Below are 24,776 nucleotides of genomic sequence, written 5' to 3'. Positions count from 1 at the left end.
CCCTACAGATTTTAATGAATAAGTGCATTTTCTTAGTTATCAAAATTGAATATCAGCATGTAAATACAACAGTTTGTTACCTGAAAGCACTCGCCTACAGTAGCACAGGTATATTTTCCACTCAGTCATTTTTTTCAGTGGTCAATAATCTGGTTAATATAAGTTAACATGGTCTGAACAACTTATTTTCAGCTCCTCACTAAACATGAGATTCGTATCAACACTCACCACCAGCTTTTATTAGAAGACATTTAAACAGAAAGGTTCAAAGAAAACTCTCGTAACATGATGTCCCTAAAATTCATCCAAACAATATTTCTCCAGAGAAATTCAAGATGGTCATTATAATCACTATCAGTTATATAGCTAAATATCTGTTATAGTGAAGTCCACAGAGATATTATAACATGTTATGAACCAATCATTGGTCGCGTGGAAGTGTCATGAAACAAAAATAACTCCATAAACTGAATAAAAGACAAAAACACATAGTTAAGTTGAGCTGTACACTGGTTTGCAGTATGAAGGCTAGTTTGATTCATTCCCTGACATCCCCTTGCATTGATGGGTTTTGTACAGTTACACGTTTGCATCTCATCATTTCTGTACAGTCGGCTTCCTCTCAGACCCTCCAACCCTTGGATAATATGGCAAATCCCCTGTGTGATGGCAAAGAGCAAAAGACACAGAGAGAGCTGGAAAGAGCTACCAGAGCAGTTACAGTAAACACTGTCCAGCCGCCGAGGTTGGAGTAGAGACATTCTGTGTCGGCCTGATAGTCCATATTCATCCCCTTGTAGTACCTTTCCAGTCCTCAAGATGGTGTCCTCTCCTCTCCTGACTGAGTCCTGCTAGTCCAGGACCTTTAGCAGCACTGCTCGGCTTCAATGAAACCTTCCTTTTCATGACCCCCGAGCTCGACTTCAGCGTAACTGGAGTGACAGCCCTGGTTGCGGAACTTCATGGAGGGCCAGTAGTTATTGGTGCGTCGCTACAGACAACAGATAGATGTTGCTAAAGGCCAGGCAGCAGACAAACATGAGTGTGCGTGTGGGATATCTTTAAACAACAGAATAAACTGTTGACTCTATGTATGGGTCTGATTTACTCACCTGCATGAGGTAGAATGGTGGAGCCACTGTAGGGTGTGTGTTGATGTAGTAGACAGCCAGTAAGGTCAGAGCTACAAGCAGAATTAGTGCAGCCACTACGCCTGCTATGATGGCTGTGTTCTCTGTTATCCCCTTATGGTTTGGAGGACCCGTCTGTAGATCTGAATGGAAGGGAAACAGAAATGATAGTTGTTAATCTTAAAGAGAAAATTTTGCACTTTTCATGCAGAAGTCCAGTCAGTGTTGATGCAATAAATTGAAGCAATACATTTCTCCGTGTGCACTATATTGACAGAGAGTTTTCCAGCTCACAGAGCCGTGCAGCAGTGCCTACATGTACCAGGATGCATTGCGGGCAAACTTGTGACTCCCATGTCCTTGTTGCTGTGTTTTTACTGTCCTAGTATTACAGAGCTGCAGCTGTTAATTGATTAGTCATAGATTATTAAATTAATCACTACCTATTTTGGTAAAAGATTAATCAGTTTGAGTAATATTTTGAAAGAGTAAAATTGAAAATTCTCTGATTCCACCTTCTTAAATGGGAATATTCTCTGCTTTCTTTTCTCCTTTATAACAATAATTTGAATATTTTTGGGTTGTGGACAAAACAAGACATTTAAGGATGTCATCTTGGGTGTTGGGAAACAGAGGTCAACATTTTTAACCATTTTCTGACATTTTAAAGTAATACTCCATTTGGAAGTGGCAGGCTTAAGAGGTGACTGTAACCTTACAGCAACAGACAGAGGCATGTATGGTCTGACTTGGTGGGATGCTATTTAGAGCTGCAATGATTAATCAAATATTGATTTAATCAACAACAATTTTGATAATCAGTAATCAGAGTAATCAGTTTGAGTAATCTTTTAATAAAAAAAGTAAAAATTCTCTGATTCCAGCTTCTGTAATGTGAATATTTTTTGTTTTCTTTACTCCCATATGACAGTAAATTGAATATCTTTGGCTTGAGAGTAAAACAAAACATTTGAGGATGTCATCTTAGATTTTAGCAAACACTGTTCAATATTTTTCACATTTGTCTGCCATTTTAAGACAATAAAGTTGAACTTTCAGCATTTGGCATTAGGCAAAAGAAAAAAATAAATCAGAGGAGGTGGATTTTTTTATTTTTAGAATAATGTCAGCTTTGTCAACATGCAAAAACATCTTCTACCTCTGATTTTTTTCCCCCTATGCCTGGCCCTAACACTCAAAGTTCAACTTTATTCCCGAAATTTTGGCTTAATTATAACTTAATTTTCAACTTTATTTAAACAGATTTTTATGCACATCATAGAGAAAAACAAAACAAAAGAAAGGGAACAAACTTATGGGGAAAGAAATTACCAATCTGTGTTGCATTATCTGTGAGGATAGTAAATCTCTGACAAACAGCATAACAGCAGCGAAGGCAGTCAACCAGTGAATTTACAAATGAGCCATAAAACAGCCCTCAGCCAGCTTGTGAAGAGTCAATGAGATGGTAAAAAGGATAATTCTAGCTTATTACAACCTGGAATTTATTTTAACTGCCTCAGCCATTTCCTATAGATAATTATAACATTGTACCAAAATGGTTGCTCAGATGTGGGAACAACAAAGTCCAACGTGGCAAGAAAGAAGCTGTCAGACAGTCGGACAGGTTGGAAATCATCCAACACCTGATGTGCTTTATGACCAGCTGTGACATCATGGCTGTTATTGTTTTCACCTTGTGAGTCTGTCTGTGTGTTATCATGACAAAATGTGGCTCTGGAGGGACCCACTGTAGCACGAGCCACTACAGAGGCAGTTTTGAGTACTTTGTTAGGCGTTTGTATGTCTGTGGACAGATTATTTCAACATGATAACATCACAACCATCACAACATTTTTCAGGCGTGTAGTTGGGATCAAAACAAAGACTGAGTGTGAAATTGAGTATGGTCTGACCCATGAGTACTGACTACTCATGTAATAATATAGGAATGATTATTTAGTACCCATGAGTTGGCGGGTGTTGCGGCTGGTGCAACCCCATCACAAGATGATCTCTAGTTTAGAGGTAAAACTGAAATTGAGCGTGCCTGAAATGTTGATCCCTCATTGCACATGAAACCTGAGTGCGCACAACCAAACTTGAACCAGGAAGTAGGTCTATTAACTGTAATGGATGTTTACAACCGACAGTTTGGATAATAATTATACTGTATATTGTTTTCTCTTCTAAATAACTTCATCTTACCAGGAAAGTAGTATAAAACCTGTCTGGTTGTCTAACTGCTTGTATTTCTTGCCTCATCTGACTTCTTTTTAACGATGTTGCCATGTACCCAAATCTCAGCAATTACCTTAAAGAGTAAAAAGAAATGAGCCAAAACTAAGAAAATGAGACCCAAGTTGTAATAAACTGGTATTATTCTTTACTGCAAAAAATGCATCAAGCCGAAAACTGATTACATCTGCACAACAAAGTGTTGAGATATTAAAAAAAAATAATGTTGAATTGAAACTCTAAGGCTAAAAGACAGTTTTTTACAGATTTTAGGTGTTGGATATATATAATATCATATATTAATGTTGAATCTTGAACTGTCATGCTACTCTTGTCATTAATTTTTAAGCTTCTTCAAAGATTTTAGCTTGTCTGCTCCCTGAAAAATTGGATCATTTGTTTGGTCACATGATTGGGTTCTCTAGTTCTTACATTGTTATTTTCTAATCCAGTAATTTGGATTCAGTTTTGCATCACCTGGATGATTTTTTGAGAAGAACCTTCACTGACGTTCCTCACTATCTGTTCCCCTAGATCTCTGCATCAGAGGAACGTACCTCTAGTGACCGGCTGGTCTTCGAACACTGCTGGAGAAGGTGTCGGACCTGGTGAAGAGTTGTTGAAGGAGCTCATTGAACCCTCAGGTAGGACCGGGTTGTAGTCCTCACATGTCCCTTTCGCCTGAGTGAACGCCCACAGGAATGACTCAAGACAGAATAAACAGCAGCTCATGTCTCTGTTGTATAAATGGGAAAGGTATCTCACCTCTTCGGGGCAGTTATAATCTAACCACTCTTGTCTGTGCCGGTCGATGCCGTCAGAGCATCTGAAACTCAGTGAGGACAAAATGAGACGAGACAGCCTCCATACGGCTTCATTGCAAGATAAATCTGTCTGAGTTTCGTCCTACCGTTGAAGTGTGTTGCACCAGCCGCAGTCAGATGTCAGGTTGGATGTTAGGCAGAGATCGCAGGATGTGTGTTGAAGACAAGCTGGAGGAGTCAGAGACACAGTGTCCTGGAGTCAGAGAGGTGAATAATGAGGCTGGACTGCCATTTAAAGGTCGGTTTGTGAGGATACTCACTAGGAAGAGGAGTGAACTCAAAGGCAGATCTGCTAACGATCTTTGTTGTGTCGATCTCAACTCGATGGTACTCATAGATTGTACGGCGCTTCGAATCTTAAAGACAAATATAAAATGTTAGTATGTTTGTTTGCAAGATTTAGTTTCTGCTCCATGTGTTTTAAATCAAACATTTCTGCCTGTACAAGACTAAAACATCAACAATATTGTTTCTTTTTTCATTATTTTCATTATTTAATTTGAACAAACAACTCATTACATCAACACATTCATTTATCATGTCCTGTCGTAAAAAAGACAAAAAAAAAATTAGAACCTACCGGAGGGCTGTGAGGAGGTGAGGTACGCCATGAAAGCATCAGAAAGTCCCACTTTCACTGGATGCTCTGTGGAATTTATTTTCACCACTGGTACAGGGATCTGAAAAATAAAGTAAATAAAGCACATTCATGAACTGTACGAATAAAACTCTATACATAATGATAAAAAAAGTTTAGCTGAAATCTGTAACATACATCTCTGTAGTTGAAAACGATCGTTCCGTTTCTGTGGAGGGCTGCCTGGAAAGTGAAATGTCCTTCAGCCTCTCGGTCTTTTAGCCGCACTTTGTCCCACTGCACCACAAACAGATTACCTGTGCAGGGCAGGAAACAGAACATGGTCAGCTTGTCGACCAGGAGCTCCCATGAGTGACCAACGTCACTGAAGAGCTCCCACTTACCGTTGTCAGAGTACCTCACGGTCGAGTTTTTGGAGAAGCTGGGGTCAAAGTTGGCCATGAGGGGAGCGACGTACTGTGTGGCAGTCAGCATTCGATGAGTAATCTCCCCCATGAAGATGAAACCTGGGAAGAACCCGGGAAACGCAGGGACAGATAATAAAAACAGACAATTGCAGTACATGTTGCATGGTTTTACCCATGTCATATTTTTAAATATGACATGGATATTTGAAAGCTCAATACTTTGTTGATACTGATCAAAATGTGTCTTTGATCAGATAAAAATGAAAATTTATATTATTATTAAATATTTTATTACAATAATAACATTTTACTTTTGATAACTTTTTGTTCTGTGCTCAGATGACAGTTGATCAAAGTTGGTACCTCATTCAACTTTGAGCCTCTATGCTAATTGCTAGGCTTGTCTTTGTTGAAAAGAAAACGAGATTCTGAGGATAGTTATAAGATGTTGCTGGGGGACCTGTAAAAGCAACATATAGGCATCTTAAGTTACGTAATGTTAGCAAAACATTTGCTAATCTACATCAACCATTATTTGGCCAGTTAGCTAACATTTTGATAGTACAGAGTTTGCTCAGCTGTTAATGGAGCACAGAGCAGAGTGAGACTTTTGGTGCGCTCCATTTGAACTGGGCACTCAGAAATTGTGACTTCCAAGTTAAAAATTTCAACTGTAACTCCGCCTTAAGTTGGATTTCAGAGAAACCTCACCAACCCCAACTTCAAAATCCAATATGGCTGCCCTGGGCATGAACAATAGAAAAGCTGTTTAGTAGTACTTGTGATGCATTGAATCAGTTGCACACACAGTGCTGTCTGTGGACATGTTGTGACACCGTTTGCGTACACAAAAATATGTGGACGGTGTTGTTGTCAAGCTCAAAATAGGTTCTTATGACTTGTACTCAAACCCGATCAACTTGGCTGTGAAATTAAATCCCAGCTCCGACCTCTGACCTCTGAGGAAATGGACATGTTGTTCGACTGAGGAAGGGTCAATATCTAACCCATCAAGATGGCAGCCATTGTTTTCCATTTATCTCTGTACTGGATATAAATCAACTCCAGAGACTAGCTTAAGTTTTTTTTTTTAAATCCATTACATAGAACAAGTTTAATTATTATCTGATGATGAAGCAGTGCAAATCTGTTTTTGTTATTACAGTTGCACTGAACACGATAATAGTGAAACTAAATAAACACAGGTGTCTTGTTCACTTTGAGAAGTTTCAAGAGTTTGATGACTGAATTTCAGACATAAGGAAACAACAGAAACCAATGGCTGCCTGGAAGAAGAGGATAAGTACCTCTACATGGACCTGGAGTGTCTTATTTTACTTGTGCGACAGCAGTAATGTATAATGTGATAAACAACAACAAAGATTATGCAGCCATTCAACATTGAAATTCAAATTAAAGCAATGTTGTGTTAAGTACAGTTTGTCCATGGCTGTTCATCATGTGGTATAAAGTCATGTTGTAAACATCATGACATGATTACTTGAGATTTTAATGTGAAAAAAGAACAAAATCACACTGATTCATGCCAGTGTACATCAGGTTTTCATTCCAAGCAAGGACAATGAATATAACAAATAACTCTCTCATGATAATTTTCTTTGGGTTATAAATGTAGGACATGCACAGCAAGTCTTTAAGCAATTAAAATCATTAAAAAAAATGAAGGCATTTACAATTAACCAGATTTATTATAGCCTGGTATGCTTGAATATTTCCCGAGGGTAGGACAAAGTCTCCTTCAGCACACTGGTAGACGTTTGATCTCCTGATTGGAGGAGCAAAGTAGACAAGTGCTGCTGTGATATCAAGTAATGTCAAGAGAAACTCACCACCGGTCGCTACGATGATTTGTCTCAAGTAGTGTCCATAAAAAGGGAAATCAAAAGAAAGCGCTACCCTCTGTAGAAGAGAAGAAGTATCAGCTGTGTCTGGTTGTTAAATCAGGTGTGTGTGCACGTGGGGGTGCACGTGTGTGTGTGTGTGTGCTCGTCTCACCGCTGCCTGTCGGTGTGTGTTGGACAGTATGCCGTGGATCTGCACTTGGCTCTTGTGCAGGTTGTTCAGATCCACCCACAAGTCTTGAGTCCGTCTGTCTGCTGGACCAAAACTCTGCCATCTGTAGTACCTCTGGGAGTCCTCCTGAGAGAAGGAGGACACTCATTAAGAAAGTGAAGTTTTCAGAAAATATTATTCATGGTGAAATAGTTCAGTGTAGGTTTAAAAGCCACTGACTTGCATTATTAATGGTGTGTGTTTCATAATTCAGATAATCTTGCCCTGTAAATTATAGCAGGATTTAATAATTTGAAGAAAATCCATCCAGTTCACGATTGCAATTGTATTTTTAGAAATGAAACCCTGTAGGCTTGTGTTGAACTGGAGGCCTAAAGAAAAAAACAGTAGATTTGTTCCAAGCATTATCAGAAACTTATTTGCAGGTACTTGTTGTTGCTTTGGTGAGTCAGTTGGAGAAAAATCATCTTAAAAGTTACATCAGAAACACACAACATGCCGTTTCTCTCAGAAAAATCCATCTCTGGCTGGGATCGTCATGTAGAGAGCATAAAACCAAGACAACTGCCAAGGGTTTTGAAGTTTTGTCAGCTCACAGAAACAACAGTAATTAGCCACAGCTGTGAGAATTTGCTGGCAACAGTCATCCTGACAGCCTGACTACACTGTCACATGTTTTTACAGCTTAATATTATTAATAGTGTTATTAAAGTTGCATGTCTTACAATTTGAAAATTGCACACTTTGTGTCAGATTGTGAGTGAAAACATTAGAAGTCTAATGTACAAGATTTGCGGGGATTTATTGGCAGAATATGGCACAAATGGAATATAATATGCTTAAGTATATAAATGTGTTTTCATTAGTGTATAATAACTTGAAAATAAGAATCGTTCTGTTTTTGGTACCTTAGAACAAGGGTCAGCAACCTTTATGATCAAAACAGCCCAAAAAAAAAGAAAAGAAAAAATTTGGCAGGTGCTGCAACTATTAAATAACTATATTGGATATTTTTGGATTTGGCATCCATAGCTATCCTAGGGAGACTTAAAACTAGCCAAAATGTAGAGGAAAAGATTCAGAGCTGCAGACAGAGGCTAAGACAACGTTTTAGTTGAAGAAATATCAAAGTTTTTTTTTTTTTTTGTTAAATATATAGGCTATGTAGACACACTTTTACAACTGGAGAATGTAAAAATCACTTTAGGCCTGCCACAGTGCTAAATGAAAAATAAGATTATTTATTTCCATTTAATTTATTTTCAAAAGCCAATGGAGCCACCAGAGAGGAGAAAAAGAGCCACATGCAGCTCTGAAGCCACAGCTCTTCCATTGAGGTCGCCATGTTACACCACCATGTTTCTACGGTAGTCCAGAAAAGACAAACCGAGCACTGCCTCTAGATACAGCCTTTCCCATTTTGGTCAGGTTCTGCAGCCACTGTAGGTTCTCCTACACACTAGGAAGGGGAGGGTGAGGGTAAATGTTTGCAATTTGCAAGTTTGCTGCTAGATGCCACTAAATCCTACACAATGGTCCTTTAATTGTTCTGCCCTAGTTTTTATTTTAAACAACATTTTGGATTGACTGTTGTATATATTGTATATTTTGTTAACACATTTTAAACCTCTATTTTTCTACATTGTTGTATATAATAGTATAATAAACATTTTTTACATACTTTTTACAGATGATTTCCATTTCCATTCCCATATTGTCTATATGCTTAAAATTATATACTTCTGAATGTAATTCTGATCAATTAAGCATTTTAATCATTTTTTAAGCAAAAATTCCAGATATTTTTAGGTTTCAGCTTCATAGATTTGAGGTACTAAACAGAATATTTTTGTATTTTGGGCTTTTGGTTTGAATAAACCAAAAACATTTGAATACATCACTTCAGGCTGTTGGAAATTATAACCAGCATTTTGACTCTTTTTTAGACAAAACAGTCAGTTACTCAAGAAAATAATCTGCAGATCAATCCATAATCCAATGTTCCAATAATCTTTATTTGTTGTGCTAAGATATATTTCATAGACATGTTGTCCAGACAAAGATCTGGGAGCATCTCCCAAAGTCTGCACTCTCTATTTTTGATATTTTTCTAAATAGACGGGTTTCTTTGGTGTATAAACCTCTGCATATTTCTGTTCAGTCTGTAATCCACTGATTTACATTAATAATACCTAACAAGGGAATTTAATTGATTTATGTGTTTTGTTTTAGGTTTTTTCAGCCATTTGCCATGACACATTTCTTGGCCCCTGTCATGATGAGTCAGAGAGGATCATGGTTGACGCCACATTAGGACAGTGGTTCCCAAGCTTGGGGTCAGCACCTCACGAGGAGTCGCAGGAGTTGTGAGGTAAAAAAAAAAATCTGCTACACAAAATTCATGTACTTATTTTGAAGTGTTTTCTTTACTTTTGCTCTTCTTAAAATATTCAATCTGAGAAGGGAAAATCACAAATCAAAAACATAGAACCAGTCAAAAGTGATTATAAGTGGAGACTGCTTCATGTTAAAGTCTAGTTTGGGAACCACCGCACTTGGGATTTATCTCTTCTATTTCCGTCCATACGGTTCCACTTGGGGGAGCTGTTTACACATTACTCCACAGTGCTTTGACAAATCTCCAGTCTTGATGGCATTATTAATGTATGCCACAGTTCAAGGTGACAGAGAGCAATGGTTCTGGGGTTTAGTGTGGGCTCAGAAAGTGGAGCAGTTAAATGCAGAGCTCTCGCTGCCTCTCCGGCTGCTCCATATACAGCAAGTGACCCACTTTTTTCTCCCATCTCCACTGCCTGACACCAGCTTGTATTTGATGGAGGGGTGTGTGTGTGTGTGGTGATTTCTAGGTGAGGAGAGGGTGAACAATCAGACTTTTCCCTCACAGCTGATTGATTTATTGAAAAGATTCCCCTTGGGTAAGAGGTGGAGGGTCTTGGAAATTGGGATCAGACCTCCGCTCCCCAAAAAAGGCAACACCAGCAGTGCAACAGGGCTACTTGTGATCTTGTCCAAATGAGTCATTCACAAGCACACACACATGTGCACGCTCGCACATGCGCACACGCACCCACGATTAAACAAACACTGTAAGTTGGCCGGACGAGGCTGTCGTCTGTTTTCAATTTCAATTGTAGCGAGAGGAAAAAAAAAATGTACAACACAATTTATTTGGGTTGAATTTTACTGAGGCTGATTCAAGTGAAAGAAGAGTCTGGGACACAAATAAGACCTCATCATACACACTCAAACAAACACACACACACACACACACACACACACACACACACACACACACACACACACACACACACACACACACGTAAAAGGTAATGAATGGAAAATGGCAGAGGACGAGTCCACCTGACAGAAATCTAATAACAATGACCTCCACCCAAAGCCTCTCTAGCTTGGCAGAGTGTAAAGATTATTGCCTCAATTGACCTTTCAGCACAATATTATTACAATAACACATCCATAGTAAGGTTAAAGGGACAGTTTGCCTAGTTTTCCTCATATGTGTAGTGCTATTTATCTATCTAGGTAGTTTTGTGAGTTGCAGAGTTTTGGAGATATCACCCGTAGATATGTCTCGAACATATGGAACTAAATGGCACTCGGCTTATAGTGCTTAAACTGACAAAAAAAAAATACATCTGAAAACCTCAACTGCAGTGTCTCTTTCCATAAATCATGACCTTGTTATGCAAGATAATCCACAGATAATTATGAGCAATTTTCATGCAGAAAGTAGTTCCTTCATGTAACTGCTCACAACGATGTCTGTTGATTATCTTGCATAACTGGGTCATGATTTATGAAAAGAGAAATATGTATATGTAAGAAAAATATGTATTTTTGATTTTGGGGTGTACTATCCCTGTAAAGCTTCTACATTAACCTAATATTATTTTATTAGTGTCACTTCATTCATTCAGCCTGACATTGTGTTCATGTTTGCTGATTTCTTGTTGTGAAGCTGGAAATTTTGTTTAGTTTTTCCCCAAATAATCAGGAGTGAGTGACGTTTTTGTCATGCCGACATCCTTTTCAGTCAAAACAAAGGCTACAGCAGCAGTTGCTAGGAGCAGTAAACAAAGTGTTTTTCATGAAGATGTAAGACATGCCAGTTCTCAATGTCTGTAAATAAATTTAGAACAACCTGTAGAGCTACGGCACATTGATCCCATCCATGCCGGTCACATTTTTCTGTTGCTATGGCAGTATCAAGGTAGCTAGCTGGTTATGTAGGAGGTTGACCTGGCTGGTCTTCTGGATTTCACTATGTCAGAGTTCTGTTTGGGAATTTCTCATCCACTGAGTGCAAGACAGGCCCAGATGTTACTCAGAAAAGCTCAGGGAAGCATCTGAGTGCTTTTTAATGGAGTTGAAGCAGTTAACCAGGCGTACATTTGCCAAACCAACCGGCTAATGTGAGCATCTCTTTTTGTAGAGTTGAAGAAGTTTAGACTCCAATAAAACCAGCCAAACTTGTTGCCAAAGCATTATGTTTGCCAAACACATCCTCGAGGCCTGTTCTCTTGTAAAAGTGAGACACTGTATTTAAAAAGACAAGCGTAAATTTAATCACTGTGTTGTAGGGAGGGTTGGTTTCATCACCAGTGGTACATTCTCCCACGACATGGATTTAGCGATGCTGTCATTATTGGGTAACTGCTTTAGCATAATTAAAATGAACATACTTTACTGTGGCTGCGATAACATGAGGGCTGCGCACATATTTGTAGAACTTGAGTTACATCCTGTAACATTACATGCTAACGCTAACGCCAACTCCAGTACAGCATGCAGACTATGCAGCTGGAAGATGTGGAAGGTGATTTTTAATAGAAACAACTAGAAAAACTCACCACTTTATTTCACACTGCTTTCTTAACAAGGGCCAGTACAAAGAAAGCTTCAGACCAGTAAATACCAACTTCAAACTTTGAAGCTGTAAGTTTTGCTATTTCTGTGTTGCTTCATTGTTATCGTTATTTTGCATGCTCACCTGTTGTACTTGGTGTTTGGTGTTAGAATGGAAAACTTGAGAGGCGAAGGATGAGTAACTAATGGAGGCATGACTTAGTGACCGGTCTGTTATTTGGATCTCACCACTATGCGGGTCATGTTGTCAGGCAGGGTGCTGATATCAAGTCCTCCTCCTCCTTCAGCCTGTGCGTTGCGGGTTTCTCTGTGTCTGTGTGGGGTCTGTTGGTCCCTCCTGGTTCTGTGAAGACCGGACGGATCCCCATCTGTCCGCAGAGGAGTCCCTCTCAGTGCATCTAGAACAAAACAGGTATTATGGTGACTGAGCAGAGTCAACACACATGTGGACCCTGCATGTAGAGACATCCTGGAGGACTGACTACATGAACAAACACATTTCTGTTGAATTCTGCAGATGTTTTTGTCATGCTGTGTTTTCTTCATGGACCATCAAATGGATACACGCTGTCACTTCCCCAAAAAAACAAAGCTCCAAGATCAAGATTCCAGACTTTTGAGAAAAATATGATTGTTGACTTGTTGCTCCCCTTGATTTAAAACAAAAAATGTGTCAAATTATCTGGTAAAATGTCTTCAATCTGACACATCTGCTGTTTATCGTTACCATAATTTGTATTATTAACAGGCTGACGTGTCTGTAGAAAATGAAATCCACTGTTAGAGGATTTAAAGCAGTAACTCACACGAACCCTAACCCAACCCAACACACAAAATCAAGAAAAAAGACTAATGAATGCATTTTCTTTACATCTGCTATGCAGAAATAGTGCCATGATGTCTTTTTAATTCCTTGTCTTTACACTAATAATGTGCCATGTGTATTTTGGCTGGACCTAAGGTGGTTTTTAACTAATTGTGCAGCATGAAAACAGCCTTTCATTTCTGTGCCAACATTCTTGGACACATATTCCTGTACATGCACACAATGCATGTGTGTGTATTCATCTCTGCTGACCAAATACATTAGTGTGGGTCATCTGCTCAACAGATCAGAGATGGATGTTTATATTATTTCACATTTACTTTTCTTGAGGAATGCATCTCTTTTCTTTCTGGACAGTAAAACGATCCATGACTCACTGTCTCGTGCACTTTTTCGGTCGACAGAGTTGCAGGATCAGCAGAACTCGGCAGGGTGAAGGTCTCAGCTGTTTTTTTACTGGAGAACAAGTTGAGGGATTAAATACAGTTTCCTGTGTCTAGATCTGGTGTAAGTTGTTAGTTCACTAAACCAAGCAACTAAGTAACTGCATGTTATGATCATCTTGACAGAAGGAAGGACAAAAGCCTGCCTGGGGTTCAGACCTCCCTCTCTGCATTTTTCTTTTTAAATTGTGTTTACAACATATGATCAGAACTATGTGGACACCCTGGATCCTGTCCACATAGTTTTTTGTTAGGTCTGGAGCTGTTTTTCTTGTTTTGGCAAGTTCTGTTTGTTCCAAGTACGGCTCATTTATGCTCCTTTCACACACAAAAATAGACACAAATGTTTTAAACAATATAACTGTCACTGCCCACTTTGATGCGTGGCATGGATAAAAAGTAATACATCCACGAGAGGGCGCCACTCAGAGCCAAACCCCAAAAAGAGTGAAAAGTTGCCCTGAAGAAGAAGAGTTAAAGTTTCTGACAACAGCAAACTGGACGCTGGAGGAGGCTGTAATAATGTACCTCTTGACAAGGCAAAAGCGGAGGCAGCGTTGTAGACGGAGGTGGTCTATGCACAATTAAATGTATCAGAACATGTCGACAGAGAACATTTTTACTGCCTGTTTGAGGACGAACGTTCAGTCCATATCTGAAAGCTTTCAGAAAACATGCAGAAGTATGGCCAAAATTGCCGTAGACAATAGACTGCAGCATTTGATGTTAATTTAGATAATAGTTTGCTTCCAGTTTTTTGGCAGTAGTTTGGGTCAGGCCCTTTCCTGTTTCAAACTGCACAAAACCAGGTCCACGAAGAAGTGTTTTTCCCACTTTCATGTGGAAGAACCTGACCAGCCTGCACAGAACCCCATCCAACACCACAGCACAGACTGTAAAACCAGACCTGATCAACCAACTCACTAACTGTATGTTCACAGCGGGGCAGTAGCGAGGCAAGCTACTTTACCGCCGAGACGCCAGTGAAGCGCTGCTTAGCACTCATTGACGTGAGCACTTGTGTGTAGAGTCAGTGAACGTGGGTCGACAAGCTGAAATTTTGTGTTTATGTCGCTGTAGGAGAAAAGGGTGGGGTTAAACAAAAACTGTCTGATGGTAAGAACATGATTTTCTTAAATTGTTTACACAAAACAGGAATTGTGGGGAGATGGGAGCAGAAGTTGCAAAACAAAGCGAACAGAAACACCCTGGAATAATCCTTTTGTATTTTTTGTGTTTATTTTTGCCTTATCGAAGAACACTTCAGGTGATTGACTCCAAGCAAATGAAATTTTTTTATTTTAGATTTGGGTACAAAAAGGATCTAAAGCAGCTGCCATTGACTGGAGAAGTTTCAATAATACTTGGTACTGGGTTATTTTAATTGATACCTTAAAGGCACTGATACTGATAACCAGCCCTAGTTTTAGGAAATCTGCTCGTTTGTTTTCTTGCTAAAAATTAGATGAGAAGATTGATATCATTCTCGTGTTTGTAGTATAAATATGAGACTGGGGGACTATTTCTTGGCCATTCACTGTGACTACCTGGCTCTTATGCTGTAAGATACTGTAAGAATCTGTTATTTTTAGGTTCATTGAGAGCATTGTGGTGCTCTCGTTGCATCAGGATTGAATGAAGTGAAATTCCTGTTGTTTGAGAATTTAAACACAATGACAGAGGCGACGAAAAAAATAGACTTGAGAAACAAAATGGGACAAGACAAAAAGAAGCGCGGAGAGGTTATCACACACACAGGGGAGACGGCTCTAATGAGGAATCTTGTTTGATTATGGTGCGGTGGAAGCTATTTCCACGGCTTCAGAACAAGAGGCTCCTAATTGGGTCAGATTGGCAGCGCTCATCATCATCATCGCAAAACAGCTGAGGAGGCGTCAAACAGCAGGGACAAGAGATGGGGGAGAGCTCAGAGGAGGAGGAAGACAGGAAATGACAGATCAGGGACTATGCATTAGTTATCACAAATTGTCTGTAAATGTCAAGTCCATTAGGAGTGCAGACATCTCATATATGATAGTGCATATATTTTTCTGCATCTTTTACACTTTATAGATATTTTTCAGATTTTGTTTTACAAACTTCTCAAGCGTTCAGCTTGTCCTCTTTCCAGTAAGATCTCTAACCTCACTTAACCGTCTGCATGTGGGCCTGGACGAACTTCCAAGGAAAAAAAAGGTCTAAAAATGGATCCAGAGTGGGTCGGGCTTTGCATTAAGACTTGAGTTAAGCTGACCTCAGTAGCATCAGGTCTGGCAGACACATGTGTTCGTGGAACCTGCACTGGGACTAACAGGAGCAGGAGTACTGGTGTAGGAGGCTAAGCAATGTACTGCTGTTAACAGGGTCAGCAGCAAAACCTATTTTAGTGACCTAAAAATAGACCCACCTTAGAAGATCAACATCAGTTTTAAGAGTGTGCTATATTTTGAATATTTTCAGCTCTTTACTTTGTCGTCAGATGGCTTTTTCAGGCAGGGAGTCGCCATTATGTAAGCTAAATATCGCTCTCTCCAAAGCAGCCTCCTATGACAAAATCGGTAATTTTGCCTCAGAGAGCACAGGCTGCTGTTGCCTCTTTTACCAAAGGAGTCTGGGCTTGGATGAACTTCCAACAAAAAAGGGCAAAAAATAGATCCAAAGTGTGTTTGGCTTTCTATTAGGACTCGAGTTAAGCTGACCTTGGTGGCGTCAGGTCTGGCAGACACATGTGTATGTGGAACTTACACTGGGAATGTGCAAACTGGAGCAGGAAAAAAAAAAGAAACATCCTGGTAAATTTGAAAAAGGGCCCAAGAATCCGTGACTGAAAGTGACAGATGTGACAAATCTGCTCGTGAATACGAAACGGTTTAACTGTAAATATAAACTGTGATGCCCCCTCTATTAGAACAAAATGCGATGAAACAATCCTGACAGACCTTTAAATTTAGAACATTCCCGTTTGCTGCCAGGATGGTGTCAATTCACACCCGTACATCCACAGAATGTCAGATTTCCTGCTGTTTAATCCAACATATCTTGCAGTGCCAGGACCGTGTGATTAACAAATATAAATCAGCTGTGTTTAGATGATGTGCCTGCATGGCAGCAGTGTCCACTGTATCTGCTGCTTCAGATGTGTCTGCATTGCACCTCTAGTGGGTGTTGAGAGTCACATCGAACTAGGACACAGCATTGTGAGCACACATACAATGTGTTATGGATATACACATTGTGTTCATTCATCTCATTATCGTCTCCCACATGCTTATTTTACATCCTCCTGATCTCTTTGTCGTTTTCTGGAAACATACAGTAACTCCCAAGCATTGTTTTGTTACTTGTTTTTGTATTTTTAGCAGAATTCAAAGTGTGCATCGTCACATATCTTTTCTTTAATCGCTTGTTGTTGATGTCACATATGTAAGAAACATTAAAGGTCACGTTTTTACTATTTGAAAGCAGCTACTGAGGGCTAGACAGCAAATGAGACTAAACTACGTTCCTCAACTGAGACAAAAGCTAAATGGTCTTTCAATCTGTTCAACTGGAGGCAGTCCAGGGATGAAAAATAAATTTCCTCTGAAAATAATCTCATACTGGGTAAATCCACAACACTTTTAAGTTCAAATCTAATCAAGGATACGTCGAGGGCACAAAGGAAGAGAGAATAATCTGCAGGCCCAACGAAGGAGAATGAAAGGCCAACATCTTTGCTCCAGAGACAGATACACTGAAGTGAGTGAACCATTATGCTGTGTCCAAACACAGCAGAGGAGAGATGATTAAGTCTCAAGATACAAACAAACGGTTGACCCTGCAGCGATCCCGATTTGTGTGCTGTTGGTGATGAGACACAGCGTTAGTGTCAGAACTGGGATTAGCAAAGCACCTGCAGTTTTCTGGCAGAAGAATCATCAGTGGAACAGTAATCACAGCGCGAGGTCACTGTTATGTATGTCAGTATGTGTCATTGCAGTTTAGCACAGTGGTTTTATTGTGGTTGGACTGTAAAAGGGCGATCTGTGTTAAAACCAGCCTGGGGCTTATGGCGTGGGAGGAAGCCATTTGGCACCTTACACTCAGGAACAGCAGTAACCATAACACACAATCACAAACACTGGCAGCTGGACTGATAAGGACCTAAAAAAGAAAGGGAAAAATGTGGCGTTAGGATAAATATGGACAAATGGATTGGGCTGGAGTTTAGAAAAACATTTGATTTACTGTCATGGAGTTGTTTTTTGTTACACTTTGGAGTATTATTCCCCAGTTTTAGTGCAGCTGACAGGCAGTTTCAGTTTAGTTTTTTCACTGTTAAAGTATTAATAGTTTTCGCAACAGGAGATTATTTTACAGTAAGAAATGTACAGTAGCTTCTGGCTCATATTTAATGGGAATTCATTGTTGAAGGGGTAGTTCAGATAATTTGAGGTGGAGTTGTATGAGGTACTTATCAATAGTCAGTGTATTACCTACAGGAAATTGCAGTTGCCCCAGTTTAGAGAACAAGCAGGAGTAGTAGGAGGCTAACCAATGTACTACTGTGGACAGGGTCAGCAGTAGAAATGATAATGATTAATTGATGATCGATTAATTGGTCATTAAGAATTTGAACACTTTGCTATGATTATTTTAAGGAAAATGTCTTTATATGTATGTAAAATCTTGAAGTTTTTGTAATTATGGTTAATCAGGTAATTAATCATTAATGTTACCAGTGATCAATTAAGGAAAAACCCTAGTAAGAGTGTGAAGAGATGAGATTAGACTTTTACTGGTTTACGTTGCTATCAGACAGCGTTTTCCAAACGGTAAACTGCTGTTATATAAGCCAGATATCTCCAAACCAACCAAACTCCACTGGCATCACTAATTTTACCTCACAGAACACAGGAGTCACTGGTCTACCACTGCCTCCAACTGTTAGTATTGTTTCCATGATTATGTGACCTTAGTGAATCTGAACTAACATTTTAAAGCATTGATGTGGCACGAAAATACAAATGAACTATCTGACAGACGCAACAGTAGTCGAGCAACTCTCATGTTCTGCAAGATGAAATTACTATGTTTGTCAAAGGAGCCTGGTTGCTTTGGAGAGAGGCTTATTTTTTGGCTGTCTGACAGCAAGGTAAATAGGTGAAAATATTCTAATTATGGCTTAAACTAATGTAGCTCAGCGTAAGTTCAATCAGGAAGACCTTCTATTACGCTGCCTTCATTCACAACTTTCCTTTACTCCGTCTCTCTCCTCCTATTCCCTCTAACCAGCTGTTTGTGGGCGTCACCTTCATCTTTACTATCCAATCAGATTTTGCCACGGTCACGATAGCCAGTCAATTTGCTGCTGCCAAACTTTAAATCGCCTCTGTCTTTGCTCCATCAGTTGTCATTCATTCAGTCAGTCGCGCGACCCTCCTCCACCCCTCTCTCCTCCAGTCATTGGACCCAGGTAGCCACAAGATGTTCACCTCGATCCTCCCTGACGCCCTCTCCTCCAGTCTTCAGGTCCAGGCAGCAGGAGTCTGGAGCCACTTCACCTCACCAGTCTCTGCTTTGCACCTCATCATCACCACCACCAGTGTCTAGACCCCGGGGGGTTTTCTTCATTACAGCTTCATCACCCCCATTTATATATATACATATTGTTTCACCTCAATGGGGTCTAACCGCCAAAGTCTGCTCATGTTTCATATATCATGCACGTGCCAATAAACCATTTCTCTTTTACTCTTAGTCTCTCCTGATTGAAATATTTGTTAGCACTGCTGTCCACAGCAGTTTATTGCTTAGCTTCCTGCCCTGGTTTTCCTCTCTGCTTCTCCAAACTGGCATCGCCCTCCATCGACTGTAGGTAACATTGAACCCCACTTCAAACAATCCGAACTATCCATTTATTTCTTACTAAAGTCCAACACTAATAATCTATGAATCAACTCATAATCTGTCAGGAAAATCTTTTTTGTGGATTTTTTCTTCCAGAAATGGTCACACATCGCATACATGTCATCTCACATCTGTTAATCTGACAGATGTGTGATGATAACCAGGGTTCAGATTTATATTTGGAAGCTGACGGAATTCTTTGGCTATTTGTGGTCTTTTCTGTGTTGCACTGCAGAAAGTAAGAGCTGGACTGCAGAGCTGCTTCTGTCCTCTTTGGTATCAACAATAAGTCCAAGATATTATCTTGGTGTCAACCTAGAAAAAGTTTATGAGGAAATATTGGTGTTATGGCATTTTGAGCTGGTTTAGATAATCTGTCTGCAACTTTAGGGTCACCTCAACCATTGATCACTGCAGTCTGTCAGATTTAGATCAGAATTGTCTATATATACCATCCAGTTTGAAACCTATTAATGTCTGCATCAGACTGACACTATCACTATCAGTGTCAATCAAGTTGTCTCCATTTTACTCCTGGCTTCTCAGTTCTTTTCAAGCTTTAATCTTGAAAATAAATCAACATGGACAGCAGGGTCATTGAATTGTATTTGAATAAGATAGCTGCAAAAAAAACAACCCATGACAAATCGTTTATTATTTCTGTCAATATGAAATGAATCATGTATTTGATGATGCCAGAAAGTCACATGCAACAATTTTATTTTGTCATTTTGTTGCCATGCCAGATTGGATACTATTATAAGTCATTCATTCAAACGCTATTTAATCCTGAGGAATCACTGAGGGAGTTGAGAGGACATTTAGAACAGAATGAATACAACAAGAAAACAAAACAAAACAAAAAAAAATATATATATACATGTTAAGGCTGCACAACTAATCAAAATCGCAATATTGCTTTCTGCAATTTTCAGATCGCAGGAGGTGCAATATTTGTTAAAGACAGATTCCTGCAAAAACAATTACACCATGGTCATTTTTATGTTTTTCAATCAAAATAAGCATAATAATGTAAAAAAAATATCATTACCTCTGATATCACAAATAATATCGCAGTTAGATATTTTGTCAAAATTGTTCAGCCCCAACATGTATATAATTAGAGAGAAAACAAACAAACAGACAACAGTGACACACCTGGTTGCCAGATGTGTCACCATCTGTGTAAGGTGACGACACATCTGGTGGCCAGAAGGCCAGATTCTGGTCATAAACACCGCGGTAGTCAGACTCCATACAGTGAATAGAGATCTTGGTGACCTGCTGAACAGTAGGAATACTCACACATTCGAGGTGGGGAACCTGTACTGGCGTGACAAAGTTTGAGGCTTTGCCCTTACAGAACAGAATATTATTTAAATTTAAAAAAAGGGTGGTAGTATGGATTCTTAGCCATGCAGTGTCAGCCTGTGGTTCAGATTGAAATATGTCAACAACTGCAGGATGGGTTGCAATGAAATTTTGTACAGATGTTCATGGTCCTCAGACGAAGCACTCTACTGACTTTGGTGATAACTTGACCTTGACTCTATAGCACCACCAGCAGTTTGGGATTTGTGGAAAAAGTATGTATGTTTTTCCTCTTTGAATTGTGCCTTGAATTATTTATATGTTTGGCGAATAAACTGCAAGACAAGAAAGTCGCAGTTTGTTGTAGGTTTGTCGAAACACCATTGAGTTTTATGTGAAACCGCTCAGTTACTACAACGTTCCCAAGACCAACATGGCCGTCCCTTGTAAGGTTGTCTAACCTGGTGTGTTTTATCCAGCAACCTTATTTTTTCCGAAATAAGGTCCCATTGTGTGAAGGGGGGGCTTCTCCTCTCTATGAAGAAGTAAATCTGGAATTTGACACTGGAATTTGTGCTGTTGCTCAATTTCAGGAAGTCTTGACAATGTTGACCTTTGAGAGAATGGGAACAGCCATTCAGGCAATTTTATGTAACTTTGCCAGAGCATTAACTACTCTGCAAAAAGAGATGTGGCATCGTCTGCGGTCAGGCTTGAGACATCACCGACCTACCAGCACCACCTATTTAGACAAGAGCTGCTCCACTTTCTGGTGTGAGTGAGCAGATGAAGTTATCAGGCTGTGTGAAGTAGAGACCCTGTTGATAACTTTAGCTGAATCCTGATGTTTTTTGTGTGTGTGTATTTTAGTGGTGAAGATGAGCGTGGACATTCTGCTGGACTTTAAATTGTCTGATGCTAGTGGGGATCTGTCTCTCTGGTCTGTCGGGTTGTCCTCTGCAGCGCGAGGCCCCTGATCAGAGGAACTGGGACCACAGGAGAGGCCAGAGAAAGTGGAGCACCACTGATTGTTGGAGGAGGAGCGGCAGCAGAAGAACGGGGGCTGGCTAAAAATACTGTATCTCCAAGGAGAACAAAAATACATACATGCGCATACAGAGACACACACACGCACGGGATAGACAGAAGAGTATACAGCATACATATACAGGAGATGCACAGAACAACCAAACACTTATTTTGGGTGATTAGACACAGTCTGTGATGAGATAAATCAACATAGAAAAGCAAAGAATTTTCCAACTGTAAGTATTCCAGGCTCAGCTGCTGCTCTCATTGACTTTTTCTACTTTCATAAAGTGCCTGCTGGAATGAAAACGCCAGTCGTAACTGAAATCACTGGTTAACCTCAAACATTTATCTGCTAAAATGCAGGATTTCCGATCACATGATTCAAGTTTTTTAAGCAAATGAACGCCAGACACTTGTTTTTTGTTGTTTTTGTTTTTTCAAAAGGGAAAGACAGAGGCTTTTGGAACGGCATGCTAAGAAAATCCTGTGACTGGCGGAGAGAAATGTCAAGAGACCTGTTAACTTCACACATACATATGTACACACTCTTACATGCAAATCCACCCCATAAAAGTGCAAAAAAAGCTTTCCTATTGCCAGAGGTGATGGCAAGAATTCAGGTCAGATGATATTTATACTTTTAATCTGAATTCAGATGTTTGGAGGCTGTCTTGTGCAGTCTACTCTGAAGACAGGCAGTCAAAATGGTGTTAATATTAGAAATGCGTGTGAATACCTGTGTGCATTTGCAGTTTGCATTGAATAACGGGGTCTTACCTTCATGCTCTTGAGCCCAGACTCTCCCCAGCTCAGCCTGGGAGAGACAGATGAGGAGAACAGCACAAAGCCCCATGTCCAGCCGACTCTTCTCCCTCCTTCCCCAACTCTTTATCACTCTCTCTTCTTCTTCTTCTTCTTTTTCCCCTATTTCCCTTCTCACTTCGCAGGAAGAACGGGGCGCCTCACTCCTCCACTCCCCCGCCTTTCGTCGCTCTCTGGTCGCCTCTGCTCTCCCACACAACTGCTTTTTCCTCACCTCAGCCAAGGTTTACTGCTTTTCTCCCTCCTCTGTCTGTCTCTCTTCTCTGCGTTACGTCCTTGTTTTGCCCTCAGAGTAACTTCTGGGATGATGGATCCATGGCAGGAAAAGAAAAGAGCTGAAGTGTTTCAGAGTGAGGTGTTTTCTCTTTGCTCTACCTTTACCTCAATCTCAATATTTTCTACTCCTTGAAATAACTCCTCTCCCTCCTCTCTTTGCCTATTTTCTTGTGTTTGTCGCTCTGTTTCTCTCTCTGACAGAGCTCTGGAATTGTGTAAGACTTCCACAAAGAGGAAATATTTATGTATTTCTACATTTTTTCTTTCCTTCCAAACAGAAAAGAGGGTTGGAGTTGGGAGGAGCATGTCTCCCCCATGTGGAAGCATGTTGAACCAAAACAAATGTGATATTGTTAAATGGATGACATTTAGAGAAAAGTTTCCCCTTTGGTTTGAAGAAATAGTACAATTAATCTGCACTTTTGTTTAATTCTTTTTTTTATCTTTTATTCTTTTTTTTTTTTTACAACTGGACACAGGTTCACAAAGAACATGTTTTTTTTCTTCTCTTCATAGCTATCACAGAATATGAAAATGTAAAGATGGATTGTTTTAGCAACTGTTGTTGGTGTTGTTTGGTGATCAGCAGAGGTGGAAGAGGCACGTAATTCTTTGACTTAAAGGACCAGTGTGTAGGATTTAGTAGCATCTAGCAGTGAGCTTGCAGATCCTTACTGGGCTACCGTAGAAACATGGCGGCCTCGATGCAGTAACCAAATCACAGAACCCTGCAGTTTTTTTGATGAGGGAAAAATGTGTGACAGAACAGCATCACATTAAAGTACTGTAGTGGTGCAGAGATGCCCTGGCCTTAAAATCTTCTTCTCTAGATGCATGAAAACATGTTTGTTTGGGACAGACCCCAACAAATATCACATCATCATGATGTTAATCATTTGCGATGCAGAAAATATCATTCCCACTAATTGTATCACATATCGCAATCTCAGTTTCAGTAAAAATAATTGTAATATGAGTTTTTTTTTACCATATTGTGCAGCCCTAAATTACAGTTAGCTAAACAAATAAACAAATCTGATATTGCTGCCGTAACTTAATCTTAATTTAATAAATTAGATTTGTAATTAATTTGTTTATCGTTTCTGCTCTTGATATTCGGGTGAAGGTCAAATGAGCCTGGTGGTGAAAAGACAAAGATGCAGACCTGACAAATCCGATAAATGGGTGCATTTGTGATAAATTGGAAAAACCTGTTTGTTGGAGATGATCTGCTGGGTCTGATTGGACATCCGCCAACACAAACTTGCCAAAATAGGTTTGTCTTGTGCTTCCTCATAAACTTACATAATGTTTGTTTTCCTACATTTTAATACACAAACACAATGACTTCAGTGTGGGGAGCTAAACAGTTTTTATGAGTCCAGTAAAATTGTTCCAAATGACTAGACTTTACCCGCCCCGTACTTTCCAGACTGTTTAGTTTGCCGATTGATGTGAGAAGTTCATTAAAAGTACATTCACAGATTTCATTACAGCATCCAGCAGCTTTGCCAAATCTCAGCACTTCCTGCTGAATTAGTATTTATGTTTTAAACTCAGCAGTGAACTGTGTCAAAAATCAGGATGTTTGGGGATTTTGGGGCACTTTTGGGCTTTCGCAAAATCAGGGCATACATGATTTTAATTTAAACTGGATTTAGCTGTCTGTCCACTTGGATGCACTTAGAGGTAAAAGACAAGGTATTAAAATTTGTTCTTGTTAACAAGAAGCATGAAAATGAGTAACAGAGCAGTCTGACAGTATACTAGTTTTGATGCGCTGTCATTGCTATGGGCATTTGGCCCATAAAGTCCCCTTTCATAAATTGAGGGTTACAATAAGACGATGACGTTTCTCTGCACTTCTTGCAGTTTGACTTTGCCTGTATTTTTTCAGACTTTCATACCTTCCTGACATTTTACCAGGATGGGGATGTCAATAACATGTCGGTACTCACTTTTTTACAGTACCATAGGCATTGGAGATGCAGTTCTTCTGGACATGACAGGGACAGTTTTTATAGCATGGCTGTTTTTATGG

At 39.7% G+C, this 24,776-nt stretch overlaps 1 protein-coding gene across 1 annotated transcript; it reads right to left on the bottom strand.

Annotated features, from left to right (window-relative positions):
* Positions 1-217: 217 nt before the first annotated feature.
* LOC146312316 (plexin domain-containing protein 1-like) lies at positions 218-22,974 on the bottom strand. Its single transcript, XM_084740742.1, has 13 exons — positions 22,415-22,974; positions 12,365-12,534; positions 7,214-7,357; positions 7,048-7,117; positions 5,174-5,296; positions 4,968-5,086; positions 4,773-4,872; positions 4,453-4,548; positions 4,279-4,360; positions 4,134-4,194; positions 3,926-4,049; positions 1,113-1,273; positions 218-991 (listed from the first exon to the last, which is right to left on the bottom strand). Exons 1-13 carry the CDS (start codon positions 22,488-22,490, stop codon positions 866-868), a joined length of 1,452 nt encoding a protein of 483 aa, XP_084596868.1. The 5' UTR covers positions 22,491-22,974; the 3' UTR covers positions 218-865.
* Between the last annotated feature and the right edge of the window lie 1,802 nt (positions 22,975-24,776).

Source organism: Lutjanus erythropterus, chromosome 17 (assembly GCF_056507025.1).
Source record: "Lutjanus erythropterus isolate fLutEry1 chromosome 17, fLutEry1.hap2, whole genome shotgun sequence".
Classification (NCBI taxonomy): Eukaryota; Metazoa; Chordata; class Actinopteri; order Lutjaniformes; family Lutjanidae; genus Lutjanus; species Lutjanus erythropterus.
Note: the sequence above shows the minus strand (reverse complement) of the source record. Positions and strands in the feature narration are given on the sequence as shown.